This window comes from Mirounga leonina, unplaced genomic scaffold (assembly GCF_011800145.1).
Source record: "Mirounga leonina isolate KUSES-001 unplaced genomic scaffold, KU_Mleo_1.0 Mir_82, whole genome shotgun sequence".
NCBI classification, from domain to species: domain Eukaryota; kingdom Metazoa; phylum Chordata; class Mammalia; order Carnivora; family Phocidae; genus Mirounga; species Mirounga leonina.
The window spans coordinates 31,090,042-31,106,065 of record NW_023270825.1 but is presented as its reverse complement, the minus strand read 5'-3'; the positions used below and the strand labels follow the sequence as shown (position 1 = coordinate 31,106,065).

At 50.2% G+C, this 16,024-nt stretch overlaps 2 protein-coding genes across 4 annotated transcripts in view; both read left to right on the top strand.

The window, feature by feature from the left end:
* SLC39A9 (solute carrier family 39 member 9) overlaps positions 1-5,419 on the top strand; it is a 53,608-nt gene extending 48,189 nt beyond the window's left edge. For 2 of the 3 annotated variants that reach the window (XM_034992794.1, XM_034992795.1), the window contains one exon: positions 1,418-5,417. In XM_034992794.1, the coding sequence (XP_034848685.1) occupies positions 1,418-1,648 (231 nt within the window). In that variant the 3' untranslated portion in view covers positions 1,649-5,417. Of the gene's footprint in view, positions 1-1,417 lie in introns of all 3 variants that reach the window. The other variant, XM_034992796.1, reaches the window with a different exon arrangement.
* Positions 5,420-15,248: 9,829 nt separating this feature from the next.
* Positions 15,249-16,024, top strand: part of PLEKHD1 (pleckstrin homology and coiled-coil domain containing D1) — a 28,909-nt gene continuing 28,133 nt past the window's right edge. The window contains exon 1 of the mRNA XM_034992558.1: positions 15,249-15,407. Coding sequence (XP_034848449.1) covers positions 15,259-15,407 — 149 coding nt within the window. The 5' untranslated portion in view covers positions 15,249-15,258. The remainder of the gene's footprint in view (positions 15,408-16,024) is intronic.

Below are 16,024 nucleotides of genomic sequence, written 5' to 3'. Positions count from 1 at the left end.
AATATCAGACCTGAAGTAACATGTGTCCCTTGTCAGTTCCGAGCCTGGGCATTCTTCCCTGTTGTTCCAGGTGGACCTTTCCCTGCCTTCTAGTTCTGTCCCCTGGGGCTGTAGGTCTTAACAACCCTCCCGGTGGTACTTCAGTGTCAACTGACTGGCCACCGGAGAAAAATCTTAGAACCAAACTGACCCGGGGCTAGTTCATGGGAACTGCTTTCCCCCATACTCTCCCTGAGGGTCATTGATTCTTCTGAGTCACATTCCATTCATAGTTGATACAGTAAAACTTGTATTAAAAGGAACATATGAGAAATGAGGTGGTTAAAACACGATTAAGTTCCTGTTAATCAGGTTTGTCGATCTGGATTGCTAACAAATGAGGTATTATAAAAACCCTCTTTGATCATTCGAAGACTCTTTTCTTCTTCCAGTCAACAAGCAATATATAGTTCCTTTTTAAGTATTAACCCTATTTATCACTTCATTGATCAGTGCAAGTCTTTAGAACTTCTGACAGGAAGGTATAATTCTGGAGGCATGGAGTTACATGTTGCATTATGGTGTGTTCTCTTCTTAAAAATTTAATTAATTGTCATAGTCCATAGGTCCACTTTTTTTTTTAATTTAAAGATTTTATTTATTTATTTGACAGAGAGAGAGACAGGAGAGAGGGAATACAGCAGGGGGAGTGGGAGAGGGAGAAGCAGGCTTCCCGCTGAGCATGGAGCCCAATGCGGGGCTCGATCCCCCAATGCGGGGCTCGATCCCGCTGAGCATGGAGCCCAATGCGGGGCTCGAATGCCTTGGAATCCCATAGTTTAGAGGCTCTGCCACTTCCTGCTGAGCATGGAGCCCAATGCGGGGATCATGACCTGAGCTGAAGGCAGCCGCTTAACCGACTGAGCCACCCAGGTGCCCCAATAGGTCCACTTTTTTAATAGAAAAAGTTGAAATTAATTGTGTCAAGATTAGCTTATAAGATGTTTCTGCCTCTGTGAGGGCAGGTACTGCATCTCGATTCCCACTGTATCTCAAGCACCAGCCTAGAGCCTGGTGTATGGGGATGTTTGTTAAATGTTAGTAGAATAAATGAATGTATGAAATTTAATACTTGCATTAATAATGCCGTTGATTCCATTGTAAGAATAATAAATGCCAGACCTGTTCAACCAGACTTGAAGTTTGTTTGAAAAAGCAATTGTGCACGTCATCAATAGTCTTAAATTTGGAAGCTTCTCATCAATAACAAAATTGCTCTGATCTCAAGATGTCCCCAGTGTCCCATATCGGACCAGTTGTGAACATTGTTGTTTTTTTTAATCAGGACTTCTTCCTGACCCTGAATTTTACTTGTCTTAATTTTTCTTCTTTCTCTCTCTCTCTCCCTCTCTCTCTCTCTCTCTCTCTTCATTCACAGAGCAGTAAAGAAGCCCTTTCAGAGGTCAATGCCACTGGAGTGGCCATGCTTTTCTCTGCCGGGACATTTCTTTATGTTGCCACAGTACATGTCCTCCCTGAGGTGGGTGGAATGGGGCACAGCCACAGACCCGACCCCACTGGCGGGAGGGGCCTCAGCCGCCTGGAGGTGGCCGCCCTGGTTCTGGGTTGCCTCATCCCGCTCATCCTGTCAGTAGGACACCAGCATTAAAGGTCGGATTCGGGCCTCAGGCCACAGCTGTTCGCCATCCCGTGAGAACAGCCAGCACGTGACAGCTGCTCACTTCCTCAGTCTCTTGTCTCACCTTGCCCCATCTCCACCTGTGTTCCTAGAGTCCGGAGGGAGGTGAGATTAAAACCTGGAGTAATGGAAAGCTTTTAGAGTAGAAACAACACACTGTGACTGGATAGAGACATTCCGTTGTGTTGTTTTTTTAAAGGGCCCTTGGCATTTTGAGTTTTGATGTTTCTCTTAACCCTATGCTCAGGGAAGATGGAATTTCATTTTAAGGAAAAGTGGAGAACTTCATACTCACAATGAAAAAGTAATTATGAAAGTATAGTGTTCTGTAATTAAGCTGGATCTCTGTCTTAGTTTAGAGGCTCTGCCACTTACTTTATCCATTGATTTTTAACATGGTTCTCACCGTGTAAGACTGGTGCTTTAGCGTCTGTGCCACACGCCTTGATAAAGGTCATCGTGCCCACTGTCTTAGATGCTAAAGACAATTGTAGTTTATTTGGGGCAAGAGTCAGGAAAATGACAGCAAGGCACATGAAAAGCTGACTTTTTACTCGAGAGCTGTCCGTTGAAAAGAGGCTGTCTTGGAGAGACTTAACACCTCCTTTCGCGTCCGCCTCTTCCTCTTTAAAGAGAGCCCGCTGTTCATCAGTGGAGCAACAGAGATGGACTAGCATCGAAGGAGGAGGCCACTAGTATTTCTTCTCAAGTTCTCCTTTGCAGAGTACCTGCCTCCAGTGCAAAGGAGCCAAGTTCTGGTAGGTTCAGGCCCACTCAGGCTTTCCTTCAAAAACAGTCAGATCCCAAAGTGTCTTTTGAAATGAAGGGATGTTAATTTCAAGTAAGTTTGGATAGTAAGTGACGTTTTTGTCATAATCTTTTTAAAAGTAAGATAACCAAAACCCTGTGTTGTCCCTTTTTTTCTTTTTACGTATTTATCTTAGCAGACTAGCAGTCCCTCTGGCAAAATACTTGGTGTCCTTTGGAGAGTGCTAGGTCAGCGTCACATAAGCACCTGTAGCAGTGAAGAGAGTCAAGATGTAGGACAAGTGAGAAGTGTTTGCCTCTTGATTTAAAGCTTATTGAAATCATGTCTCTTGTCTCTTCATCTTTTCCGTGCTTTCCTCCTGACCGCTCCCCCCCCAGCCCCTCCTCCCTATCTATAATTTGCTGCTTACTGCGGGTGGCAATGTTGGTATCTGTGTGAATTGAATTCTCATCAGGACAACCACTTCTTGAACTGTGATGATGAAGATAACATTGTCTCTGTTCTTTATTCCCTTCAATGAAGTTACCTTTGTGTCAAATGCAACTTTGTTAACCCCTTAAAATATCACTTCCTCATATGTGAGATGACACAATCACTAATGTTCTGGTCATTTAAACAGTTCAGATAGTAAAAGTGTTTAACAAACTGGGATGATTTTTCCATATTTGCCAAATCCCTGTAAACTTTCTGTTATCAACTAAGTGTATAATAGTATGTTATTAATTTATTTTGATCTTCTGTACCATTTCAAAACACATTATATAAAGAGGGAACCAAGATTATGTTCTTCAGGGCAGTGGGTTTAGGAGTTCGTAAAATGTCTTATATGACGTATATACCAGCATGCCTATAATTTCTTTATTTCCTTCCTGGATTTGTCACTGGGTCAGCAGCTATGGAAACAGAACTTGCGAGCCCTCTGCCGGCCGTAGACCAAAGTAGCATAAATAGGATAGGGTTTTGTATAGTGGCTGGCAACCATTGCATACGATTTGTTAAAACCAACAGAAGGCACAGTCTGGAAAGTCTGAGTGACTTTCCTGATAACAGCTCTGACTTATGGGAGTCATGGGGCTTCGTCTGGCCCTTCGAGATGTCATGGTTGCCTTGATTCTCCCTGGAAATTTGCTTTGTTAATAAATAGTACATCTTAGTGTCTGGTTTGGTTTGGGTAGCAGCACTTCCTATCATACTGTTGCGTGCAATCATGAGAAATTCGTTCTGCTGGCCGAAGCCTCTTTCAGCAGTGCTTTGCCATCATTAAAAGTTTGGCTAGAATATCTTGCTTGGTGGGGGGGCCTTGAACTCTGGCAAGGACTGAACCATCAAACTTCCAAATTTGCGTTCCCCTCTGGACCTCGCGTTAACAAGCAGACCTTGCAAGGCCTACCAGCTTTTGGGAGCTGCGGGCTTTCCCAGATTTTAAAGCTGCTGCCTCAGGAGCTACTCATTTCTCTCCTGGTCAGCAGGCAGAAATAGCCATACTAACCTTAGAGGGCTCAAACGCACCTCTAGGCAGCAGGGGACCGAGCAGCATGGCAGAGGCCTTCTTCACTGGGGGAGGAACTTGCTCGTGCTGGGCAGTGTCCCAGAAGGGGCCACAGTGGTGGTCACTTACTGGCACATTTCAGTTCTGTTTTCCTCTTGTGTTCACTGCCTCCTTAGATGTAGATGCCTTAATGCTCTCATGCATTTGGAAACATTGGCCATACTTAAGTTGCTGCCATGATCACAGATGGAATTATTGGCTACCAAAGAGATGCACCTGATGATGAAGAGTACAGCCCTTCCTTCCTCATAACCAAAGTTAGTCTTCATTGCAATTTGACTCCATTTCCTTGGTAGGGACAGATTTCTTCAGATTCTGAATGTACTCTTAAATGGCAAATGAAGGTGGAAAACGCTACTGGTCCATTCCCCTCCCTTGTTTTCCAGCGAGTTGCGTATCAGTCCCCATTTCCCCGAAGCAGCGCTGTTCTAGGGCTGGCTGCTTTCCTGTGCATGCTGTTGCCAGATTTTTTTAGGCAGAGGCTCTGCACTGGAGTGTAGAGAGTTGGAAACAGTTCCATCAACAGAGGCTACGTGTTCTCTCTTCCCCCTGTCACTTTTCTATCACCTATTCAAAACAGTTGAGTCAGCCCTGTTCTTGTATTTTGAATCATTAGAGAAAGGACAGAGGTGGTCGTTTCGCAGGGTCAGTTCTTTGCACAGAGGAGACGATGAAATTGTGTTTTTTACCAGCCTACTTCTAAGTGTCGCTGCCTGGTTTTTCTCTTTTTCAAGGATTAGAACTAGAAGGACACACCAGCATTGGAGTATTATGCCCCTCAGACCCATGGTAACTAGATACTAAACAGGGGAGCTGTCTACCAACAGCCCAGACCTCCAGAAAATTTCTTGCCTACAGGGCCTCTGGGCCCCTTGAGAGACTGGAGAATATTGACCAGATTCTTCCCAAACTGCTGCAGTGGAAGGTGATCTACAGGAGAACCATCCTTCCATTAGAAAATTTCTACTCAAAACAGAGTGATCCCAAGAGCACTGTTGGGGATGCTATGAAAATAAAACCAATGATGGAGCTCTACCCCCCCCCCTGCTTTGTACCTGAGACATCTAGATTAACCCCAGGAGATTTGAGGGGAATTTGTGACTTGTAGGAAAAGACTAGACAACCATTGGGGATTCTCTAGATATGCTCATCCGAACGCAAGGAAATTGGCTTTGATCTTTTTTCTGATAGCATCTTCTAGCAAGTTGGAAGTCTCATGGGATAAAACTGCAGTTCCCCTGGTTCAGTAGTCCAAACAGTGATTTTAAATGTCCCCTTTTCTGGATCCTTTGTAAACATGAAATCATTCCATGGATGGCTGCCTTATAATTTTGTCTCTTTCCACGTTAATTGTGAATGGTTAAACAATTTTTTTTGCTGTTTTCTGATTTGTTTTATGATATTAAATTTTTATTAGCGGATACCTTATGTGAATGGCTCATTACTTAATCTCTTGGCAGTTTGCTTTTCTGTTTGACGACTAGACTTGACCCACATTTGAACATCAGCAAAGGTAATGAAAAGCTTTCAAGGGCAGGGGAAAGATGTGCTCACTATATGCAAATCTTTTAGGGAAGGCGGGAAGCAAAGGAGGAAGGGAGATGAAGGACACAATACAGCATGTGTCCCAAAAAATACTAATTCGTTGACTTTTATTTTGCTTTGCCATCGGTGTTAAGAAATATTTATGAAGGTAGTGTACTCCAGAAAAGAGAAGCAAGCAATAGACCCCGATCACAGTGGTTCAGTCAAAGGGCAGAGTTGCTCTAGGAGTATATAGAGGCTGTGAACACCTGACCCTAGAAATAGAGATTTTAATAGAAGTGCAGTTTGTACATTTGTTTCTAACTCCTGTAAGTTAGGGCAGCATCCTACAGTGTAGTTTTATAATGTCAGAAATAAGCGGCCTTGTGTCCCATCACTGTGTCTAAAACGCCCTTCCGCAGCCCCCTTGCCTCCTCCCAGCCTTGATCTAAAGTCTCCTTCAGTTAGGCCTCCTGTGACCACCCTATTTAAAACTAATCTGCCCCACCTTGCCCCAGTGCTCCTTACCTTGTTCTCTTCTTTCTTTTTCTGTAGCACTGGTCACCTTTTAATCTGCTTTATAATATATATATATCCTTACTTTGTCCTTCCCTACTAAAACATAAGCTCCAGGAAGCTAGGTTCTCAATATACTATGTGTGGCTAAGTGAATTGCTGTGGCCTGAGGGGGCACTTCCTGATCCGCGGCACTAATCTAGCCCTGCCCTAAGCCCCGGCAGGACCAGCTGCTGGCCGTGCGTCTAGCTCCGCCCGCACCCAACTGAGGTGAGGAGTCTGCACACGGGGCTGAGGGTACAGGTGGGAAATTAACTGGGTTTGGGTTCCTAATCCACGACCAGCTAACTTTAGTAAGGGACTGTGTGACTGATTGAGGGACCTGAACATCTGGATCCCTTTTCTGGCTCCACTGCTGATTTCTGTTGCAATGTTAGCCATTGCCCAGTTTTCTAAACTTGGGTAGGAATGTGAGGGGAGACCTGTCCCATTCTGACTGCCTTCTTTATGGAGGGACCCTGACAAATACAAGAGCCATCAGAGGAGGGAGCCCAGTGGAGACAGGATGAGAAGCCAGAGCGTTTGAGGAGGTGTGAAAGGAACTGAATGTTTGCCTTCATCTGGAATGTTCTTGGGGGGCAGAACTTGATGACCACCATCAGATACTTCAAGGGCTGTCAAATGTATGAGAGCACAGAACTTATTTTATCCAGAAGGTGGAATGGGAGGTAAGCTGAGCCCTACCTCTTCTCCACTTACCTCTTCATTCAGCAGCGTTAACTCAGCACTGAGCCCTTCCTACAGACCGGACACTCGTAGGTGCTGAGTGTTCAAAAGGGAGTAGGGGTCACTTCCAGGCCGTAAAGAGCTTGTGGTTCCGAGAGGGATTCAAACAAGGACACAGTTGCCAGTAGCACTGGGAGGCAGGCACGGGGTGCTCGGGGAACGCATGGGGGCAAGGAACCCAGAGCGAGGCGTCAGGGACAACATCCAGAGGGAGAGGAGGCCTGCGTGAATCAACGGTGGAGCAGTCGGGAACGGTCCTCTGAGCAGGAGGACCTCCATGGCAAAGGCCTGGTGGCACAGGAGAGAGAATGCAGACTCTGCGTAGAAGGTGCCACGGACTGGCTGAAGGACGGGGAGGCACCAACAGATGGTGTGTGAGATGTGTCCATTCCCTAGGTGACGTCTGTGCTTCCAGATTTAAAATGGCACAGATAATTGGGCCTAGCCAGGGTCTCCGTGCTTCCTGCCTCACCGGCAGCCTTCCCAGGTGCGGTCCCGGCTGACCTCTGGACTTCCTGTCATCACTCGGATGATTCGGGGACGTGGTAGTCCAGAGATCCTTGTGCTCCAGGGGCTCCTATGGCCCCTCAAGGTGGAGCTTGGGGACTTTTTTCCTCCCTTATCCCTGCTTGTCTCCCCCACTTCCTGGCTGGGGCCCAAAAACCCCCTCCTCATCCCACTTGCAAACAGCTGTGTTAGTTATGGTTATGTACAGAGGGCCAGGTGGGAGCTCAGTCTTCCTTCTAGCCTTTGGTTCTCCCTCTCCAAAACTCCTCTGCCCCCTGCGCTCCGGTTTCCCTAAGGGCACATATCGTGGAACACGGCAGCTCTATGGCCACCCTCCACCTCTGAGCTGTCCAGGCCCTGTGTGAAGGCGGCGGTGGGAGTGGGAGGGGCAAGCATGAGAGTAGACCCTCCCTCTGTTCTCTTCTGCCCCTGACTTTGCCCTGCTCGGTATTTGGGGAAGCCAGGAAAGAACATCTACTATTTGGACCTGGAGAAAACATTCTAAGGGTAGTGCGACGCTGAGAGTTGGCAGGGCCCCTTTTTGATATATGAAGCTGCGAGGGTTTCAAAGAAACTTGCCCAAGGTCTTTAATCAAGTAAAGGTGGAACCCCTGGCACCTGATCCAGTGAATTGCTAATTCGGTTCCGGATAAAAAACCAGCCCCCTGGCTCTTCCTCAGACGTTCTGGGAGAGTGTGTGGGATTGTAACAAAAATGGCTTTGGGTCTCTGGGCCAGACTGAACACATCCCTCTCCCCCAGTGAAATGTACTTGCTCTTAGAAGCCAAATTAAGGTATACATTTCAACCCACACATCAGCCACGAGGGGGAGCACTGGACACCTTCAGTGTTTCTGAGCAGTGTGCCGCCCCCAGCCGTGGCCTTGGATGCCACGGGACTGTCTTAGTGCCGTGAAGCAGCGGGCTGACTGGCAGGGCAGTAAGGTCCTTGGGTCGACCTCGGCAACCTTGGGTGTGAGCAGTCATCAGGCAGAGAGAGGGCAGAAGCCTAGCAAGGGGTTGACCCTGCTGATGAGAACAGACTATCTCATCTAATGCAAGAATCTTCCAGCCCAGGGCATCTCAAATGCAGGACTGACTCTCCTTTGGCCCCCTCAGCCCCTTCACTTGGCCTGCTGGCTTCGAACGTGCATGCGGTGCCCTGTACCCCACTTCCCCTCCCTCCTGGGTTCCCCTGGGAGGCAGCCAAGCCCTTGCAGGTAAAGGAGCCTAAGACCCATGTTTGGCCTTAGAAAATGCAGTCAAAGTGGAACACAATTCAATAAAAAGAGATAGGTGGTTTAAACCTCAGAAGGGGAGGAGGGCATGGCATCACAAAAGTGATGTCATCTGAGCTGAATCTTGCCATCGGATTTTTGGGGAGATGAGAGGAGAAGCACTCTGGACTGAGGGCACAGCAAGTAAAAAGGGGCTGTGAAAGTTTGGTAGCTCCTCGGAATATCAGACCCGGCGTGGCTGGGGCAGAATTGGGGGGTGGGGGGAGAGAAGGGGGAGCGCGGACAATAGGGTGGGACGAAGGAATGGGATCCAGTGGGGCTGAGAGAACACTGAGGCCCAGAGATGCTCGGTGATTGTCCTCAGTTCACACAACTGATAGCAGGGCCTGGATTTAAACCCCTCTTAACACTAAAAGCAGGCGACAAGTCTGCCATCTCCAGATTGCTTTCTCCTACATTCTCCACCACACCACAGGTCCTGGTTTATTCTCACAAGGGAAAGCTGAGGCCCCGAGGGGTTGGCATCCATTTGATGTGCAAACAAGAAATTGCAGCACCTGAATGGGGCCAAGTGAAGACAAATCGATTCAGTAAGCGTTTGTTGAGCACCTACTACAGGCCCTGGACTCTGTCCTCAAGGAGCTCACAGTCTGGAAGGGATGCAAACACAGAGAGGAAAACTCCAAACGAGGCAGACAGACCTGTACTAGAACGGGAGGAGGGGCAAACGTCCATGGGAGCCAAGCAAAGATAACCCGAGTGATGGTGGTGCAGTTTTAGCCGAATCAGTGCCACACCCTGTGGAATCCAGGACAGGAACCCCAATGGTGGAATTGGGGTTGCAGGAGGGAAAGAGATTCCATGAGAGAGATTTGATGCTGTAGGAGGGCCTGGCCTACAGCCCAGATCTTTTCTGCTTCTTCTGCTTCTTGGCCCCATCGGGATGCTTGTGCTGGGTCCAACCAGCAGCCTGACGCCAATGCCAGGGCAGCCCAGGGAACCGAAAAGAGGCACATTCCTGGGTCCTTCACTTGGCACCAGCCTGGCCCGCCTGCCCGAGAGTGGGGTCAGGACAAAGAGGGCTGGGAGCTGAAGAGGCGGCACTATGGGAAGATCTGTTCTTGTCCTGGTTGCTGGGAGCTTTTGAGGCCCGATCAGGATGTGACTCCAGGGAGATCCTCGTTACCCCTTCCCAGTCTGAGAATGTCTTCCTGCCCGTTCCTGACTAGAGTGGGTTAAGGAAGACTCTGGCTCACTCTAGCTGAAGTGTAGGATCAGTGAGCTGGATCCCAGTCAGTATTCACACATTTCCTTACCATGGGCCAGTCACGTGTCATGGCTGTGCTTATACCTGTTTCATGGAACAGTGGTGACTATCACATGAGCCCGCAGACTCTGGATAAAAGCAACATCATGGTAATGTATGTTCTTTCATACAGCAAAGGAAATCAGAATGAAAAGGCAACCTAAGGAATGGGGGAAGATATTTGCAAACCATATATATGGTAAGAGTTAATATCCAAAATATATAAGGAACTCCTATAACTCAGTATAACCTGATCAAAAAAATGGACAAAGGATGGAATAGATATATTAGTACCAAGATAAGGCTATTAGTATGGGTGTGAACTGAGATGCTTATGTACAATATAAACACGCCCTCTGGTGATTTTAAGGGGCAAAATAGATGGTATAATCCCCCAGGGAAAATGCCTAAGCCAGAGATGGTATTGGCTCATGAGGACCAAACCACTACCGTGTTGTTACTAAATGAAGATTTACCAAAAGACACCAAAAGCAAAAGCAAAATAAACGGGTGGGACTACATTAAACCAAAAATCTGCACAGCAAACCAGCAACAAAATGAAAAGGCAACCTATGGAATGGGAGAAGATATCTATAAATCACTGATCTGATATGGGGCTAATATCCAAAGAACACAATTCAGTATTAAAAAAAAAAAACATAATCCGATTAAAAAGTGGGCAGAGGAACTGAACAGATATTTTTCCAAAGAAGAATGGCCAACAGGTACATGAAAAGTATCACTAATCAGGAAAATGCAAATCAAAACCACAGCAAGATATCATTTCACACCTGTTAGCGTAGCTGCTATGAAAAAGACAGCAGGTGATAAGTGTCGGCAAGGATGTGGCAGGAAGGGAACTCTCATGAACCGTTGGTGGGAATGTAAATTGGTGCAGCCACTATGGAAAACAGCATGGAAATTCCTTTAAAAAAAAAAATAGAACTACCCTATGATCCAACAATATCACTTCTGGGTATAATAACCAAAGGAAATAAGTATCCCGAAGAGATGTCTGCACTCCCATGTTCATAGCAGCATTATTCACAAAAGCCAAGTACAGCAACCACGTAAGTGTCCGTAGAGGGATGAATAAATGAAGAAAATGTGGTACCTATATACACAATGGGATATTAGTCAACTGTAAAAAGAAGGACTTTGCCATTTGCAACAACACGGATGAACTTGGAGGACTTTATGGTAAGTGAAATAAAAGGCAAATGCCCTTTGATCTCACTTATGTGTAGAACCTGAAAAAGTCAAATTCATAGAATCAGAGAGTAGAATGATGGTTATCAGGGACTGGGGGTGGGGGAAATGAGGAGATACTGGTCAAAAGGTACAAACTTTCAGTTATAAAATGAGGAAGTTCTGGAGATCCAGTGTACAGCATGGTGTCTATAGTTAATAATACTGTATTGTATCCTCGAAATTTGCTAAGAGAGTAGATCTGAAGGGTTCTCACCACACACAGGCACACACACAAAATGGTAACTATTAACTTGATTATGGTAAGCATTTCCCAATATATACATGTATTAAATCATGTTGTGCACCTTAATAAATGTTGTACAATCTAAATATTTATGTCAGTCATGCCTCACTAAAGCTGAGGAAAAAAATAAAAGCCAAAGAAAAAGAAAATGTATATTCCTGTCATTTCCCTCATTCTACACATATTTGAGGGCCTATCATGCTCCAGAAATGACTAGGGGAGTAGTAGACAACCTTCTTGAACTTCATTTTACTCACCTGGAGAATGAAAAATAATAGTATCTCACTGAGACGGTTTCAAAACTTCAATGAAATGGAGAGGATGTAAACAAGCTACTTAGAACATCAGCTCTAGGTCTGAGCGTGCAGGGCATGCAGGACCCTGAGTGTCTGCCCTTGACTGATCTCACCCAGGTCCTGATAAGATTGAACAGCAGCGGCCCACGCTCGGTCCAGGGCACTGGATTGACCCCAGCTTGTTTTGTCTTCCTCAGAACTATCTGCCTGGCATTCGGCACTCCCACCAGCGAGGGTAGAGAACACAATGGAAGCAGAAACGGCTTCTCCCAAAGCTCACTTGGTATTATCCGGGCTGCTTAGTTGAGGGAAGCGGAAGCCACTTGTGTATCTAGCGGTCCACCAAACTCATGCTGTTTGCCTCTGGTCTTTCCACCCTGCCTCAACCACCATTACGGGCTGGTCAGGGTCCTGTGTGTAGAGGGGATGGGCAAAGATTAGTTTCTCTTCACCCCCGAAGAAACGTGTGCTCTAGTTCTTCCATTAAAGACACCACACCTTTCCTAGGAACCATCCGGGCTTGTTCTGCCCTTGGGAAGCGTTTCCTTAAGAATGATTCCAGGTAGGGCGCCTGGGTGGCTCAGTTGGTTAGGCGACTGCCTTCGGCTCAGGTCATGATCCTGGAGTCCCGGGATCGAGTCCCGCATCGGGCTCCCTGCTCGGCGGGGAGTCCGCTTCTCCCTCTGACCCTCCTCCCTCTCGTGCTCTCTCTCATTCTCTCTCTCGCAAATAAATAAATAAAATCTTTAAAAAAAAAAAAATGATTCCAGGTATCCTGCCTTTCTCCCTCCTACAGCTCATGAGCTCAGCACTAGTCCTTCACAAGCAGCCAAAGCGGGTCCTGACCTGATTAAGCAGAAAAGGAATTAATATATTAAAAGGACATTGGCAGGGCTAGAGAACTAGGCCTGACAGAGGTAGAGCTTCCAGGAATGCTGCCCAACATCATGCTGCGGAAGCCTGCTGACGACAAAGCTGCTGTCACCACAGAGCACTTGATGCTGCGGTCTGCGTGTCCCCTGCCCGGGACGGCCACTGGAGCCCCTGTGGCCACTGCTTGCTGCCTGGGGGACCCAATCTCGCAGCCGCACCTCACCCCCAGTCACAGGCTCCTGGAACCACCTTCGCCGGCCACACTGATGCCTATGCAAGCTTTTTTCTTCATGTTTGTCACCTGCATCTCCAGGACCTGTCCTAGATCCCCTGACCCATGAACGCCACACCACAGGCTTCTAACACAAGTTTCCTAGCTTCCACCTGGGTAAAGCAGGACTCCCCAAGTGGGACATTTTCCATGCCTCAGAACACGTGTCCAAAAGAGCCCCGAAGCGCGTGAGATGTCCACTTTGCACTCTATCCACGCACGGGCTGCCGTCCTCTTCCCAGTCCTGTCTCTTCCCACCCGGGGGCCCCAGGCCCTGGGCCCTGTGTTCAGGCTGGACCTGATGTGTTTCTGCAGGGGTGTGAGCCAGGAGGGGCACAAGGGAATTCAGATGGGCCCCTTTGGATAGTGAGCACACCAGGGGATGCAGCCTAGGCCTGGGAACTCCAGAGTTCATTAGGGGAAGGGTGTGGGAGCCCTTTGGGAGACCCCTTCTTAACCAGGCTCCTGGAATGTTAGACCTGGGAAGGCCTCAGGGAGTATCTAGTGAGGATCACAAACTCAAATGCCTACAGGGAGGAGCCAGGCAGTTAATAAACGAGCATAGCAAGCTGAGCAAAGGACAATATGGAGGGTGGTGGGTCTGTAAAGAATGCCATTTTAGGCAGTAAAATTTAAAAAAATTTTACAAGGTGTGTAAATGTTGGTAAGAGAAAGCAGTTGCTTGGGAGGGGGAGAGGGGTGGCAGTTGACTGGACAGGTGGGATCTTTCTGGGGTGCTGGAAATGTTCTGCATCTTGTTTTGGCTGGTGGTTACTCTGCGTATACAATTAACAAACTTCGTCAGATAAATACTTAAGATCTGTGCATTTTTTTTTAAAGATTTTATTTATTTATTTGAGAGAGAGAGAGTGAGAGAGAGAAAGAGCACAAGAGGGGGGAGTGGGAGAGGGAGAAGCAGACTCCCCGCCGAGCAGGGAGCCCGATGCGGGACTCGATCCCGGGACTCCAGGATCATGACCTGAGCCGAAGGCAGTCGCTTAACCAACTGAGCCACCCAGGCGCCCAAGATCTGTGCATTTTATCCTGTAATAATTACACCTCATTTTTTTACTTGGGCAAATTAATACAGTATATCTATAAACCGATTTGGCTCTTAGGCGGCCCATTTGCAAACTTGTTCCAATCCGACTCCTCTCTCGCACACAGGAGGAATCCGAGGCCCTGAGGGGGGAAAGGGGCTTTCTCAAGGGCACAGACGTGGCTCCTCAGCCCGGGGCAGGGTGACTGCAGTGTGGCCCGGCGGGCTGCCTCTCACTGCGCAAACTCACTCCCCTGCTTCGGAGCGGAGCCGGCGGGCGGCGGGGTAACACTGCCTTTGCGCCCGCGGTCCCCAGGGGCTCGGAGGCGAGCCGGTCACCTGGAGCCGAGGCGGAGAGGAGCCCAAGCGGATGGAGCGCCGGGCCCCCCGCGGCCCCCGCCAGGCGCGCAGATCAATCACGGCCGCAAACTGCGCTGACGCTGGGGACCGGCACGGAGTGCCAAGCGCCGGCGCCGACAGCCAAGTTCTGGGACGAGGACTCTGATCCCGGCGAGGCGGCGGCGGTGCCGAGTGAAGCCCACCCGAGGGGGGCGGGGAGGGCAGGGAGCGCGCTCTCCGGGCGGGCGCCTCGGGCACTTACCGAAGTCTTTCCTGGCCGGCGCCCAGCCCGAGGAGGCACTGGCATCCCCGCTTCACAGGTGAGAGAAGCAGGGCTCTCCGCAGCTCCTCGGAGCTGCCTGAGGACTCCGCTGGGGTTCCAAGCCCGGCTGTCGGACACCAAACCCTTGCTCCTTGCTCTCCTCTACCCAGCTCGAGTCGGTGTCTGCAGGAGTGCCTCCAAGCCCATCACAAAGCACACGAGTTCCCAGTCTCGGGGCAGGCCCTGCCCGCACGCCAGAGGGAAGCGGGGGTGGGGGTGCGGGGTGCGGGGGTGCGGGTAGAGCGGGGCCCCGGGGGTGGGGGTGGGGAAGCGCTGCGGCCGCTTCCCGGGCCGAGCGACCCGCCGGGACCTTCCGGGCGCACGGAGCCCGGCCCCCCGAGCCGGCGCCCGCACTGATTGGCGCTCGCGGTCGGCCTCCAGCTAGCTCACCTGCCCCTCCCAGCCAATCGGGGCCACCAGAATTGGGGCTGTCGCGGGGAGCTGGGGGAGATGCTGCGGGCTGGAGGCTGAGCCGCCCTCCCCGCGGAGTTCCCGCCGGGCCCGCCCCAGTCGCGAGTCCCAGCCGCGGGCTGCGCGCCCCGCGTCCCCTCGGCGCCGCGCCCCCCGCCCCGCGCGCTCTCGGGCAGCGGGTCCCGGCCCGGGCAGCTCCGCGTCTCTGCGAGCTGGAACGCGCCCCGACGGCGCCTCCCCGCAGCCTTCCGCCGCGCGCCCGCCCTCGCCCGGAGCCCCGCGTCCGTGCCGGCCCCGGGGAGTGGGTGGGCCCGGCCCGCGGCAGCCCCGCCGAGGCAGGATGTTCACGTCCAAGTCCAACTCGGTGTCGCCCTCGCCGTCCCTGGAGCAGGCTGACTCGGACGCGCTGGACATCAGCACCAAAGTGCAGCTCTACGGTGTGCTGTGGAAGCGGCCCTTCGGGAGGCCGTCCGCCAAGTGGTCCCGGCGGTGAGTGCGCCTCCCGCGCCGGGTGAGGACCGCCTGGGGAGGGAGCCCAGGGCCTAAGAAACCCCGTACCATCCTCTATCTTACCGTCCTGCCTCTGACTTCCTTTGTGACCTTGGGCTCGCCCTATTTCACTCTACCGTGGCTTTCCCTGGAAGATGTGGATGTCAGCCGGGGCCCGGGCTATCTCTGTCAGAGCTGGTCCACCTGGGGTGGTACCACTGGCCCGGGGGCGGTGGGGAAGTCTCTATGGATTGCATCTAAGTCCGAGGGGGGAGGTAGGGTGTGGGCCGGAGAGGTCATGGCCGTGGTAAGCGCCATCTGGGTCAGGTTGGGCCAGACTGCCGGGCAGAGGGAGCCCCATGGACAATTCCAACATCTCCACAAGCTCCCCTCTCCCAGGCATCAAGGGTCGGGCTTAGAGGGGGGGCGCTCCTGTGTCCTACCCCTCTCCCCCACTTCACCCTGTGCTAGCTCCGCCGGGGTGCTTCTGACTCAGGCCAGGAGAGGGAGGAAGGGTCAGGAAGGGTCTGTGCCCGCTCCTGGTGGAATAATGTTGGCAACCCCTCCAACTGTCCCTCGAACTAATTTTTAAAGAACCTGAACCTTAGGGAAGAGTC